The sequence below is a fragment of the Scardinius erythrophthalmus genome (genome assembly GCF_964197995.2).
Source record: "Scardinius erythrophthalmus genome assembly, chromosome: 6".
Classification (NCBI taxonomy): domain Eukaryota; kingdom Metazoa; phylum Chordata; class Actinopteri; order Cypriniformes; family Leuciscidae; genus Scardinius; species Scardinius erythrophthalmus.
Window position 1 is genome coordinate 4,669,589 of NC_138226.1, and position 15,250 is coordinate 4,684,838.

The 15,250-nt window shown below is 36.1% G+C and overlaps 1 protein-coding gene across 1 annotated transcript in view; it reads left to right on the forward strand.

The window, feature by feature from the left end:
- The window catches only part of ttc21b (tetratricopeptide repeat domain 21B), a 30,743-nt gene extending 16,237 nt beyond the window's left edge, over positions 1-14,506 (forward strand). Inside the window, exons 10-29 of the mRNA XM_081368035.1 lie at positions 205-302; positions 811-1,011; positions 1,266-1,395; positions 2,551-2,708; positions 2,824-3,048; positions 3,899-4,137; positions 4,814-4,886; positions 5,490-5,600; positions 5,762-5,900; positions 6,423-6,529; positions 7,055-7,243; positions 8,334-8,444; positions 8,783-8,864; positions 9,011-9,161; positions 10,111-10,272; positions 11,550-11,745; positions 12,774-12,998; positions 13,587-13,707; positions 13,841-13,908; positions 14,246-14,506. Coding sequence (XP_081224161.1) covers positions 205-302; positions 811-1,011; positions 1,266-1,395; positions 2,551-2,708; positions 2,824-3,048; positions 3,899-4,137; positions 4,814-4,886; positions 5,490-5,600; positions 5,762-5,900; positions 6,423-6,529; positions 7,055-7,243; positions 8,334-8,444; positions 8,783-8,864; positions 9,011-9,161; positions 10,111-10,272; positions 11,550-11,745; positions 12,774-12,998; positions 13,587-13,707; positions 13,841-13,908; positions 14,246-14,323 — 2,864 coding nt within the window. The 3' untranslated portion in view covers positions 14,324-14,506. The remainder of the gene's footprint in view (positions 1-204; positions 303-810; positions 1,012-1,265; positions 1,396-2,550; positions 2,709-2,823; positions 3,049-3,898; positions 4,138-4,813; positions 4,887-5,489; positions 5,601-5,761; positions 5,901-6,422; positions 6,530-7,054; positions 7,244-8,333; positions 8,445-8,782; positions 8,865-9,010; positions 9,162-10,110; positions 10,273-11,549; positions 11,746-12,773; positions 12,999-13,586; positions 13,708-13,840; positions 13,909-14,245) is intronic.
- The last annotated feature ends 744 nt before the right edge of the window (positions 14,507-15,250 follow it).

Here is a 15,250-nt window from a genome sequence, read left to right on the forward strand (position 1 = left end):
TAATAAAATTTACAAAAGTACAAAACAAAATGACTACAATTAAAATGAAATCATAAAAAAGCCAATTTAAAATATAAATAAATACTTGAATATTATATAAATAATACTAAAACATCTCTGTCTAGGATGCCTGACATATATATTTTTAGAAAGAGCATTAAAATAGCAGAAAAGAGCATTGTTTCTGGTTTATTGTTTGTGCAGGTATCATCAGGTGTCAGCTCATGGAGGGACACTTAGAGGACGCAGAACAGCAGCTGGAGTTCCTCACCGAGATCCAGCAGTCCATTGGCAAATCAGGGGTGAGAGAGCATTTACACGACATACTATCTTACTTTAAAAATCAACATGAGCTCTCGAACAATGTTGCACAGACTCTTTCCAGAATTCTTTTCACAGAATGAAATAAGAGATAAAGAAAAGTGTTTTTTTGTAGACTGTTTATCTTTTGACTCATATTCAACAGAGACCTGGTTTATTAATCCACTTATGCTTTGTTTACCCGTTAAAGTCATCCAAAGTACGTAACAGGGCCTGTTTACACAAACTGAGGCCCTTGTCGGGCAGTTTAGCACACATTTACACAAATGCACATCTGCTTTGCAAAAAACAGCTGCCATGTTGTATTTGTAGAGGAACAGAATTTAGTAAAAACGAAACAAAAAAAACATTTCTCTTTTATTTTGAGCTTTAACTGAGGAATTAAACCGCACAAGACATTAGTGAACCGACTATTTAGCACATGACATATTAAAGCACGTGATAAATAGATATTTTAAGGTTTGTTTAATGTGTGTTTGTGTGTGTTAGGAGTTGCTGTATCTGCGAGCGCTGTTGGCTGTGAAAAAGCGGCGGTCCCCAGACGAGGCGACTAACTTGTTAAACGACACAGTGGACACACATTTCTCCGCCCTGCAGGGTCTTCCTCTCAGCGTCGAGTACTTTGAGAAGCTCAACCCCGACTTCCTGCTCGAGATCGCCAAGGAATACCTGGCACTGTCTCCCGCCAAGGTCTTCCCTCCCATGCACTGCCTAGCAAGCCATCAGAACACTCTAGTAGCTGTTTAGCAACTACCTTGCAAAGCAATACCAAACACCCTGAGATTTCTATTAATTGCCTGTCAACCAATCAGAACACTCTAGTTACTGCCTTGCAAGGCAATAGCAACCACCCTTAACATGCTTAGCAACACCCTAGTGATCAGACAGAATAGCCTTCATTCGTTCCTGTTGTAGTTTGTTGGCTGATGTTGTTCTCTGTGCAGCCTCCAGCTCCTGGTCAGCGTCCTTCACCTCAGCTGCTGCACTGCGCGTCTGTGCTGGACACAGTGGTGAAAGTAGTCCCTGGTCTGCTGCAGGCCGGCTTTCTAATGGCCAAAGTCAGATTTCAGTCAGGTGTGTGCATGTCTGATTGAGATTTTCTGAGAAGTCTGATTTTATTGGTTTCTTTTATTTTACAAGCTGAAATCAAATGTCATGACATTGTTGGATTGAATCTAATTGGGTGTATCTCTTAAGCTTTTCACTTCCAGACAGATATTTTATTATCTTTGAGATACTGTTATAGCTTTTATTAATTAATTTATATATATATATATATATATATACATACATACATACATACATACATACATACATACATACATACATACATACATACATACATTTATTTATTTATTTATTTATTTTTTTGTATCTGTTGTTTTCATATAATTTTGTTGTATTTTTGTCATTGTTATTAATTGTTTTGGTTTTTTAAATGTATATATATATATATATATATATATATATATATATATATATTTTTTTTTATAACTTTTAATTTCAGTTTTTTAATTTTAGTTATTTTAGTACAAGTTTAACTAAATGGAAATAAGACATTTTGCTTTGGCAGCTAGCTAAAATAAATTAGCTTTAAGTTTTTTTCATTTAACGTTTATTTTATTTCACTTAACAAAAAATGTTTTTAAAGTCATTTTGACGTTATTATTTCATGACAAATAAGCAAATAATTTGAAAGTATCTTTATCATAAAGAAAAAAAATCATATACACAAATTGCAGTGTTTATCCATCATTTGTTTTACTTGCTGGTTAATTTAAATTGAATAATAACTCTTACAGTAATTTTGGGAAGTAAAAAAAAATCTAAACTGTAATTTTTTTAAAATAATTTTGCCATGCAAATAATAATGTTACAATGCAAAAATGGTCCTAAAAATCAGCTTAATAACGGTTCTTCATGCAAAATATGAATATTTGTTTCCTTTTTTGGTCAATTCACCCAGTTAGTCAGGCTTGTGCTCTCTTCATATGTTGTCAAGTCAAGTAACCTTTATTTATATAGCACTTTATACAATACATTTTTCAAAGCAGCTTCACATTAATAACAGGAAAATAAAATTCAGTGATTCAATGATGCAAACAGAATTCAATTCTGCTGTTAAGCAGCTCAACTACACTTAACTGTGTAAAGTACATCAATTATGAAATGAGTCTAGAAAACAGTGATGTCGTCATCATCCAGCTAAGCCGAGTTGTCCTCCTGCAGGAGATATGGAGGCGGCCCACAGCAGCCTTCAACATTGTTTGGATCAGAACCCGGCTCATGCTGATGCCCATCTCCTCATGGCTCAGATACATCTCATGCAGGGCAACTTCAAGCTCTCCTCCCAATCTCTGGAACTCTGCCTCAGCCACAACTTTGAGGTGACACATCACCACTGCCAGCCATATTGGACTCTCTTAGTGTCTCTTAGAGTCAAACCCGTTTAGATTTATCATTGGATTTGATGGGACTGAAAATGTAGTCTATTTTTCTTAGATCCGCGAGCATCCTCTGTATCACCTGATAAAGGCTCAGGCTCAGAGGAAGATGGGGCAGCTTCAGGAGGCCATTCAGACGTTGCAGATGGCCATGAGTCTGTGCGCTGTGAAGAGAGCAGGCTCTTCAGCCAAAAGACAGAGTAAGAGAGTTGAGCTCAACGCGGCCGACTGCGTATCTGTGTTCCTGGAACTAGCTGAGGCTCTGTGGCTCAATGGAGAACAGGTTAGTGGACAACTTTGCACCAATGCTATATTTTTCTATATATTCGAATCATTTGTTAAAGGCACACTATGCAAGATTTGTACCTTAATATAACAGCTTTGAAATCATTTCGATGGTAAACGAACTCGTAGTAGGGCGAATGATCCCGATGGCAAAGCGGGGGGGGGGGGCAAAACCACTAATGCAAGTTTGAGAGGTGGCGCCCCGACAAAACTCGCGAGAATCGCGACTTGCTTTACGGCACGACGTCACATACATCAACAACATATGAAGCAGCCTCTGTGGAAGACACTAGCACGCATTTCAGACGTGAATCATGGCAGAGTCGACGAAGAAAACGAAGAAAGTGCGGTCGGAAGAGTGCAGAGACGTGAGTGGTATTTACAACAGTAACGTTAAATACAAGTACTCCACAGCAACTCTAGGGGGCGCTGTTTGAGAAAAACGGAAACTGCATAGTGTGCCTTTAACAAACATGTATTCATTGCTTTAATGAGCTCATTGTTTCTGCCTTAAATGAATACATTGTTTAAATAATTACATTATTAGCTAACTGTGTGATTTGTATATGAACATTTCTGAAATACATAACTTGGACACAGTCCAAAATTGTAATGTAGACATGCTTTTTGCGTAAAGCTGCTTTGAAACAATTTGTATTGTGAAAAGCACTATACAAATAAATGTGAATTGAATTGAACTGAAAAAATCTGTTTACAGAAGAAAATTTGTGTATTTCAAATGATGTCTTTTGTACATCTGCTCATTATTATGCATGGTTTGTCAGTAGAAATTTATATTATTTTGCTAGTGCCTTGTTTTGGGGATTAAAAGTAGTTTTGACTTCCAGCACGAGGCAGCTAAAGTGATGCAAGATGCCATTAATGAGTTTACGGGCACTCCAGAGGAGCTTCGGGTCACTATCGCCAATGCAGACCTTGCGCTAATGCGAGGAGATACTGAACTGGCACTGAGCATGCTCAGAAACATCACGCCAGAGCAGCCATACTATGTACAGGCCAAAGAAAAAATGGCAGACATCTACCTGAACCACAGGAAAGAGAAACGGCTTTACGTGAGCTGCTATAGGTAACGCCTGAACATTTGTCACATGATCTCCTCATATTCACTACATGTATTAGAGCTTACAAGAATATGTTTTTCTCAGTATATAGGTGAATATCATTGAATATCATGTCCAGGTCACATTTTCCCCTAATATCTCTTGAACCTAACTAATTCATCAGAATAATGAATGTATTCTTAATATAGTATCTTAATATATATTACAGTAATTTCACATAAATGACAATTCATAGGTAATTTTCATTGCCATTTAAGTGAAATTACTGAACTTAAATATACGAGCTTGATAAAAATGATCATTCTAGAAGAAAATTTCAGATGGCACTTAGAGGCTTTTGCATCTGATCTCTTCATATATATCTAGATATATATCAAATGAGATTTTGGGAGGTTTTGCAAATATCTTCATGGTCCTAAAAATAGGCACCAGTATTTATCTGTAATATTTGATTTAGAGAACTGAATGAAATGCTGAACCTGCATTTTAATGCGCTGTATTCTATTTAGGTCTATATAGTGTCTAAAATGAGGCCTTCAGCTCTTGAATGTTATTCACATGTGTTGACAGTTTTCAACAACAAGCTCGGATACAGCTGTGCAAACAATCATCAAACACTCATATACATAAACGCTGGTCTTATTACTGTTGCATTACGCGTTTACGTTTCTGTCTCATCAGGGATTTGGTGGACAAACTGCCGAGCCCTCATACCTTCCTGTTACTCGGTGATGCCTACATAAACATTCAGGAGGTGGGAGAGGTTCTTGTTGTTTATTCTTTTGTTAACATTTGTGTGTTAGTGTAGATCTTTGTTTAGAAGCTCAAATATGTATTTCTTTTTTTCTTTTTTTATAAGATGTCTGCCTCTATCACCACACAAATATTTACTTCACAGTGTAAACAGTGAATCCTTATCTAAAGAATGGAACCGTCGTTGAAATTCCAGATTTTTTTTCTTTTTCTTTTTAGGAACATTACGTTTTTTTATACACTTTTATCAACAAATACTACATACGATGAACTGTGTAAAAAATAATATATACTAAATAACTTGTGATTTTTTTTTTTTATTTTTTTTTTTTGCATCATTTAAAAAATAAATGTATTTAGCATTATAGTAATGCGAATGGGAGGAAAATGTATTTCATTATCATGAAAATATTTAAGCAAATTAATATAATTATTTTATATATTGAATACTGTTATATTTAAATGAAATAGTTTTTTTTAAAAATGAGATTCACCAAAACATTGTCATGTCTGATGAGTAACTCACTTTCATATAGGCATACTTTTTTTTTTTTTTGTCATTACATTGACATATGTGTCTGAAAATAATGTTTTCTGTTGACAGCCAGAGCTGGCTATTGAAGTATATGAACAGGCCTTAAAGAAAAATCCCAAAGATGGAGCTGTGGCCAGTAAGATTGGGAAAGCACTCGTCAAGACCCACAACTATGTAAAGGTAAGTGACGTTTTCAAAATGGAAGCTCGTTACACATCTGCTCATTTTGAGAGGAGTATTTCTGTTTTAAAATACAAAAACGGCTCTTATTTGGAGGGGATTGTCAATAAGAGTAGCTTCTTTGATTATGGAGTTTCACCATATATCCTTTCCCTTCCCAGGCAATGAACTATTACGAGGCTGCGCTGAAGAGCGGGCAGCAGAGTTTCCTGCGTTATGACCTGGCCGACCTGCTCATGAAGCTCAGGCAATATGAACGCTGTGAAAAAATCCTGCAAGAGGCTCTCACACATGATCCTGGTGAGAAATAGCTCAGAAATTAAGTTATTGTAAAATGGCAACATCTCAGTTCAGGTACCCTGGAAAAGAGATTTAATTTTTTTTTTTTATTAGCACATTAAACTCAAAATGACCAAAAAGTGCTGTTTTCGATTAAAGGAGATTTTAGCTTGTTTAGATTTGGCAGTCATCAAACACAGATATCTGATCAGGAGTGAAATGTGTGTTCAAGCAATAAAAAGGAATATTGCATGTCTGCTGGGTATTTTTACTTGTATATTTACTGCATTTGTCATGCCTTAGAAATGCTGAATTATTTGTTTGAGGGTGTGTATTCAACAACCTGTTACACAACTGGCAAATGAAATTGGGATTGTCAGAAAGGTCCTTTGGGTGTGTCATGGGAGAGCATGGGTGTGCACTTTTGATTGATGATTGGAAGGTGGTTCAGCTTAATATAATTCAATTCTTGTGTAGTGCACAATGCAGTTGCTCTTTTTTTTCATATGCAATCACTTCCGTCTTTCTGTCTTTGTTTTTCAGTGAATGAGCTGTTGTTACTTACCGAAGACTGTCGTTATCTTGTGCTTCTCGCCAAGGTTCAGAGCAAAGTCAATAAAAATGACGAAGCGTTACTGTCCCTACAGAGAGTGAGTTGAATGTCTCTTCCTCTGAAATGGTGTTGTTATTGTTAACTAAAACTATTACAAATAATTTTCGGTCATGTAAATAAAGCTGAAATAAAATAAATATATTAGATGAAACACCAAGAAATAGATATGTTTAAGTTAAAGAACTGAAATGACTAAAACTGAAATAGAAATAAAGCTGTATAGAAGTTAGAATAGAAAAACAAAAACTAATAAAAATGATGAACGGACATCACAAAATTATTAAAAACTTAAGATATAAAAATAATATTGATAAATACTAAAATCACACTGCTCTGAAAGCTTTCAACAGCTCACCTTAAATCCACTAGACCAATTTACAATCAGAACACTCCTCTTAAATTTACTATTTCATGTTTCACGTACATTTCAACTATGTAACTCTGGTCTTGGAAGGTGAGTAAATAATGACAGGATTTCAATTTCGAGGGGAAGTGTTGCTTTAATTTAATGCCCATTCAATGCAGTTGATTGAATTGTTGTGAAATTGTGCTTGGTGCTCAGGCGAGAGATGTGCAGGCGAAGGTTCTGAAGCGTGTTCAGCTGGAGCAGCCCGACTCGGTGCCCGCGCAGAAGCAGCTCGCCGCAGAGATCTGCACTGAGATCGCCAAACACTGCAGCAGCCAGCGCGGCTACGAGCGGGCCGTCAAGTTTTACAAAGAGGCGCTTGTGTACTGTGAAAGTGACAGCAAGGTCAGTGTGGCCCGGATCAGTGAGTCCAGTGTGTTCCTCTGCAGCTGGATGGGTCCGGCAGAGCCTGGAGACGTCTGTCAGTGTGTGTGTGTGTGTGTGTGTGTGTGTGTGTGTGTGTGTGTGTGTGTGTGTGTGTGTGTGTGTGTGTGTGTGTGTGTGTGTGTGTGTGTGTGTGTGTGTGTGTGTGTGTGTGTGTGTGTGTGTGTGTGTGTGTGTGTGTGTGTGTGTGTGTGTGTGTGGTGCTGCTTTTGAACACGGCACAGGCCTACATTTGCACTGCAAACCATCACCAATCAATCACCTCATAGACCATGTTAAAAAGGCGCTCCTGGTATTTGCAACACATAATGTAGAAAACAAATGTTATATATATATTATTATTATTAAATTACTTTATTTTTTTATATAATATTGTTAGATAATCCAAGGAATTACAAATGAAAGGTGCTAATTCAGTTCTGTTTTAATCAACTACATTAAACACCAAGATGATATTACAAATAATGTTATTTATTTATTTACTGTATTTATTATTTATTATTATGGGTAGTTATTACATTATTATTTTTATTAAATTTACTTGAAATTAAATAAAGAAATAATATCTTTTAATAATATCTTTCTTTTTTTAAATCCCACTTTAGCACAATTTATATTTGTCTACAAAACTATTTTTTTTCCAATTTTTCCATTTAAAATGTTTTTGAGATCATGAGAAACATCTGTCAAATGTGGCTGGTAATGTGTAATTGGCAGAACACTGTTTTTATGGTTAATGAATAATGGACTGAGAATTCGCAGAATGTCTCGAGGACATTTGCCTTGCGCTGTACATGGTTTTGCAGTTTTTCTTTCTTTCTTTCTTTCTTTCTTTCTTTCTTTCTTTCTTTCTTTCTTTCTTTCTTTCTTTCTTTCTTTCTTTCTTTCTTTTTAATGTGCAAGTTTTTTTTTAAATGCATGCATTATTGCATAAAAAAATGCGAAACAGACTTTTGAAACTTAGAATATAATGATTGTTTTCAAAAGCACGTTTTGGTGTCCCTCTTGAACGGCTGTGAGAGTAAATGTGCGTGTTTGTGTGTTTAATCAGGTGATGCTGGAGTTGGCTCAGCTGTATCTGACCCTGGATGATGTCGAGGCCTGTCAACAGCAGTGCAGTGCCATTCTGAAGAACGATCCGGTCAACGAGTCTGCCACGCTGGTCAGTTTCCCTAAGCAGATAGCCCTCTCTCATAACCTCACCACTGTGGACCAATCAGGTGCATCCAGAGGCAGAATAAACATCTTTAGTGTGTAGAGTTCCGGAGGGAATTTTTTAAATTTTTCTCTATAGAGAAATTGATGATAAATAAACAAACCTTTCAAGTCAGCCTCTAAAGATGCCATTAGACCAAAAAAATAAATAAATTGTTTTAAATTTCTTTTTTTTACACCAAAGCAGTCATATTCTCCCACAGCTCTTTTATCATTTTAAACTTTTTTTATAGTTTTGGTAGTTTTGGCATTTGATGATAGTGTCTTCTCCGTGTTGGTTGTTAGATGATGGCAGACCTCATGTTCCGGAAGCAGGACTATGAACAGGCTGTATTTCACTTCCAGCAGCTCTTGGAGAAGAAACCAGGTGTGTCATTCATCTCCTGAGTTTTCAAACGGTTGCGCCATTTTTGCAGCGGCCCGTCAGCTTTCCCTCCATGCACTCATAGGAACCGCAGAGGAAAACCAAGAAACCAGGAAGCTCTAATGAACTCATTTGATCTCTTCCCCCAGACAACTACCCAACGCTGTCCCGCCTCATTGATCTACTGCGCAGAGCCGGCAAACTGGAGGAGGTTCCCAGATTCCTCGAGATGGCAGAGAAACACTCATCGAGGGCCAAGTTTGAGCCTGGATACAACTACTGCAAAGGGCTCTACCTTTGGTAAGATTATAAAATAAGAAAACAGAGGGTAACACTTTATGATGATGGTAATCCCAAACTGGGGTTCACGAAGGGGTTCATGTGTTGATGAAAAGCTAATAAATGAAAACATGAAATTGTAAAATTACATTAAATAAATCATGTGTACTTGCATGTCATGTGACCATTAAATGACATCAGAGAACCATGGACATTATAATAACATTACATTATTATTGAAATATTAACTTAAAATCTCAGGGGTAAGTAAATATTTTGGCAAAGGAGACAGTGGTATATACTGTTCAAAAGTCTGGGGTCAGTTGGGGTCAATTTTTTTAAGAAATTAATACTTTTATTCAGAAAATATGCATTTAACCCTAATGCCGTTTTGAAAATCCTGTAACAAGGTGGAAAAGTTTGGTAAGTAAAACAATTTGGGAAGTAATATACCGTGTGAGCAAAGTTAGTAAGTTTTAGTCCAATGTAATAACATTAACTAACATCCTCTCCTGGTCAAAATGACCTGAACACAACATAAGGGTTAAATTAATCAAAAATGTACGCTTATTGTTAATGTTACAGAAGATTTCTATTTCAAGTAAATGCTATTCTTTTGATTTTTCTATTCATCAAAGAATGGTTTCCACACAAGTATTATTCAAATGTAATAATATTTCACAGTATTACTGACAAAAACATTTGGGAATTGTTTGTCTTGAGTACCTGATTCTGATTAGTCATACACCTTTGATACCTGAGCTTTTGGTTGCTGAATTAAATACAATAAGAATTATGTTCTTTTTATCCTCTATTGTCCATAAAGCCAAATGAATTCAGGTTGATTTGGACAGTTTTAAACAGTCATCTCAATGGCAAAAGTTTCCCAATTAACCTGAATTCACCCTAATTCTCTTTTTTTCTTCCAAATTTGATATGGACATGAATATTGATCTTCTGCTTCTTAAAGGTACACCGGTGAACCGAACGATGGGTTGCGTCACTTTAACAAAGCCCGGAAGGACAACGACTGGGGCCAGAATGCAGTGTACAACATGATTGAGATTTGCCTCAACCCTGACAATGAGACCATTGGAGGAGAGGTGTTCGAGAACCTGGACGGAGACATGGGGTGGGTCCAACATTTATTGAGTTTTTATATACACGCTCTTTAGCTTGTGAAAGTGGGCTCAGATCTCACTTTGGTCCATTTCAGTTACGACTGGATCTCAGTCCAAATCATCTCGCAGATAAAATGAACCTGGGGTAACAGCATGAAAGTAGTCTAATTCCATGGGAAATCTGCGGGCTTGACAACACTGACTCAGAATCTGTTTACACTGTTAACATCTGTTAATCACAAGTTGTCAGTGCTAAATACAGGTAAATGGGGTCCGTCAAGCTACATTTTTAGGCAGCGGTGTTATTAGTATAATTATTATACTGTTATTGTTTTTATTAATTTATTTATTAATAATTTATATTTTCAATTTTAATTGTGTTTTTTTTATTATTATTATTGTTATTAAAATATGTTTTAAATATGCCGGTATAATTTTGACTTCATCGTATTTGTATTGAAAGCACTAGTCTGTCTCAATGCGTTCTCAACAGCAAGGAAAGACCACCTACTTATCTGTCAATCATTCATTGCTCTAAAACAAGAGTTTAAAGCTTGTTTTATAAATATATATATATATATATATATATATATATATATATATATATATATATATATATATATATATATATATATATATATATATATATAAAACAACAACACTGATCTCAAATTTGGAAACTTGTTCATTGTCACGTTTAACATCACTAGTTTTCCTGAAATGGCAACATGCAGTTACAGAGATTAGTTAAAGTGTATTTAACACGCTTTGTATTGTTGCAATGTTGGTAGGATATGTACACAATACAAATTGACACCATTATGACTACACGTTTGCTAAGAAGTGTTTCCTACTCAAGCAAGGCACTATTTGACTCTGGTCAAGCCTATCCAATAGAATCAGACTGATTGACCAGTGCATTATGGGTTTTCCTACCTATTTTGCAAAAGGGAAAATAGCCCATTGCTATATTTTCTCTAGTCAGGTAGCACTGATTTTTCTATAGCTTAGGCAGACAAGTTTTATTGAAAGCCCACTTTCCCAGCGGTGAATTACCCGTTTAAAACAGCTGCTTAAATAAAATAACAATGAGCATTCCACTCGAAACATCCACAAGTGTCACAGGAGATGCATTTGAGATGCATGTTCCTGCCAAGTGAAAACAGTGATCCTAATACCAGGTGCCTCAGACCATCTTCTCTTCACCAATATATCTTTTATTCTGCATAAGCTGTTATGGTGTTTTATTCAGTCTTACTAATGATGCATTTCATTTGTTCGAGTTCAGGAACTCCACAGAGAAGCAGGAGTCCGAGCAGCTGGCCGTGAGAACAGCGGAGAAGCTCTTAAAGGAGCTGAAGCCACAAACCCCAGCGGGACACGTTCAGCTGCGCATCCTGGAGAACTACTGCTATCTGGCCACCAAGCAGAAAGCCAACGTGGAAAGAGCTCTCAACGTCTTCATCGAGACCGCAAACAGTGAGGTGTGTGGGCATCACATGACGGATGTTGAATACACACACCCACACAAGCACAGCATGAATCGCACCTTCAAGGCAAACTTGCACTAAGTGGTTTGTACAAGATGCTTAAAGTGCTTGAAGTACTTGAATTTTACTTTTGGAAATACAAGTCCTGGAAAACCCTTGAAATCAGCCATATTTAAGAAAAGGTACTTGAAAAGTGCTTAAATTATTGAAAGATATATTGATTAAACAATCTTTTCACACAAAATTAATGCTGTAGCCCGTCTAATACAGATATAGAGCCATTTTACATGGCTATGAACGTGATATTGCTCATATATATATCCAATGTTACAGCTTTCATTCTTCAGGTCAATCATACATTCTTGGAAATAAATCAGTTTGAATAAGGAAAGTCATATCTTTGCCTTAGTATCCTTTCAATGATTAAAGTTTCCACAGTCATTACATGTGCTGCACGTTATTATTTGTACCATTTTGTATTATTAGATTATTTTTATTTAGCTATTTACCTTTTGTAGGATTTAAAATATAATAAAGATATTGTTTGATAAGTGAGATCTCAGTCCTTGAAAACCAAGAAAGTAGTGCTTGAAAAGTCCTGTAAAAAAAGTCAATTTTACAGTATCTGTACGAACTGTCTAAAGTTCAGAACTTATATTTAGCAAGGAAGCATTAATTGACCAAAATGTTTATAGTCACAGATATACAGGTGAAACTCGAAAAATTAGAATATCGTGCAAAAGTTATAATTTTGATGATTATGGCTCGCAGTTTATGAAAACCCCGAATTCAAAATCTCAGAAAATTAGAATATTACATGAAATCGGTAAAAAAAAGGATTTTAAATACAGAAATGTCAGCCCTCTGAAAAGTATAATCATGCATATGTATATAGTTATATATACTAAATATATTAGTTTCACTTTTTGCACGATATTCTAATTTTTCGAGTTTCACCTGTAAGGTGAATCCTTTTCCTTCATTCACTCACCTACCCCAGGAAATGTGTGTGTTCTGTGCAGAAAGATCATGTTCCTGCGCTGCTGGCCATGGCCACTGCCTACATGATCTTGAAGCAAACCCCTCGAGCCCGGAATCAGCTCAAACGCATTGCCAAGATGAACTGGAACATCATTGATGCGGATGAGTTTGAAAAGAGCTGGCTACTCCTGGCCGACATCTACATCCAGTCGGGAAAATATGACATGGCTGGAGAGCTACTGAAGAGGTGCCTACGCCATAACAAGGTGCCGTTTTTTTTTTTTTTTATCACAGTCATGGTATATATAATTTTTTTACCAGAAATTCAACTGAAAAATAATAAAAGATTAGAACATTTAAATCAAAACGTGGTAAAAAATGACTCTTTTTAGATGATCCAGTGAAATATATCTTTTCACTGCACAAAATTATGTTCTTCCTCAGTTTTTTTTGTATAAATATCTAAACATTCTTAAATCAAGACACATTTATTTGAGATGCTACATGACGTAAGACATCAAGTCTTATTTTCTGAAAAGCAATAAAAATTAGGTGAGTTTTTTCTGAAAACAAGAAAAAATATCTGCCAATAGGATAAGAAAAATAAGCTTTGAAATAAGTTTTCATTTTTCTTACCCCACTTCGAGATATTTTTTTCTTTTTTTAAGCATGAACTCAGTTAATTTTGATACATTTTCAGTGTTTGTGTTTAAACTGATGGCCAAAAAACAAAAGTGTGCTGAACATCACAACAACTTGCAGGCAAACTCTTTATTTGACATAATGGAATATCCAAAATAATGAAAAACACTGATGTCAATAACAGACTGATGTTAAATCCTGTTTTACAATAGTCCTGCTGCAAGGCGTATGAGTACATGGGTTACATTATGGAGAAGGAGCAGTCGTTCAGAGATGCTGCGATGAATTATGAATTGGCTTGGAAGTACAGCAATCAAACCAACCCCACTATAGGTAAGATTAAAGCACCTCCTGTGTGTGTGTGTGTGTGTGTGTGTGTGTGTGTGTGTGTGTGTGTGTGTGTGTGTGTGTGTGTGTGTGTGTGTGCACATCCCTCATTGACGTCAGCCTCCTGTTTGTTTACCAGGCTACAAGCTTGCGTTCAATTACCTGAAGGCCAAAAGACACGTGGATGCTATAGATGTGTGTCATAAAGTGAGTACACAATAATTCGGGCATCATAGATCACAGACAGACTCCCTCTAATTTGGGAGAATTTTTGCCATGTTTACATAGTTTTTGAGGAGATTTTTAAATATATTTTTGCTTTGAATCTTGAATCTTGAAATATTGTGAATAATTCAGAGCATTTTGATTTGGCTCATGGTTTTTAACTTTTTATTAAAATGTCTATGAAGAAATTGAATGGGAAAAGTACTTACAAAAACCAAGGCTGCTGCAACAGTTGCTGTTGTGATTCATATGCAAATATGATAAAGCCTGTTGCATCTTCTTTCTTTCTTGTGTTTGTCTGAATGTCTCACACCCTCAGGTTTTGGACGCACATCCCAACTATCCACGGATCAGAAAGGACATCTTGGACAAAGCAAGAGTGGCTTTAAGATCATGACAGATTGAGCGGTGTGCTGTTGCTCAGTCTTGATTTCATCTATAATTTCATATACATGCACTTTATAAGAAATGTTTTGATATGACTACATCCAGTGTTAATTGAGCATCAAGACAAGCATTGATGCAATGATGCAATATTTTACATTATGTACACACAAATAAATAAACATTTCAAAACACTAACGTCAGGCTACAGCTGCTACTTTCTGTATGCAATATCTGTTTTGCAAAAATGTGCAGTTACAACAGAGCACATTGCACAGAGTACTGTATCCCACAATGCAATGTACTTGACCTTGCATTTGCAATGTGTCTTTTTTTACTCTTTTTATTTGATCAGACTGGCAAATGTTACAATGTTTTTGCCTACAATCGAATAAAAAATGCAACTGTTTTTATTTCCGAGATGATAATTGCATGCCATTCTTATGCCACAGAGAGGTCATGTGACAACAATGTAGCATACTACTGTTTGGCAGTGTTTTAAATGGAATACTAGCATACTGCTTACCTCACACTGCACAGTATGCTGGATAATGTCTACTCATGTTTTAAAACAGTATGCAATATGCAATGATAAACACTTAAAACCGTTTATGAGTCAGTAAATCTCTTCTCACTTCAAGTGCTCTGCCCTCAAGAGCACCCATATGGAAATGACTCTAAATCTGTGTAGTTTGTAGTGCTTGAACTCAGAATTAAAACTGTTTATCTGTTCCAGATAAACAACTCTTTAACCATCTGATGCTGGTGTCCACTACAAACCTTTAAAAGCTGTTTTAACCATTTAGAGTGCGATGTTACATCCAAACCAACGTGGGTGACCTTTGACTGTTGTTGTTAGTATATTAGTTTCCTCCGAGGAGGCAAGGGAGGCAGTGCCTCCTCAAAAAATTGGATGAGAAAATAACCCATTTTACAAAAA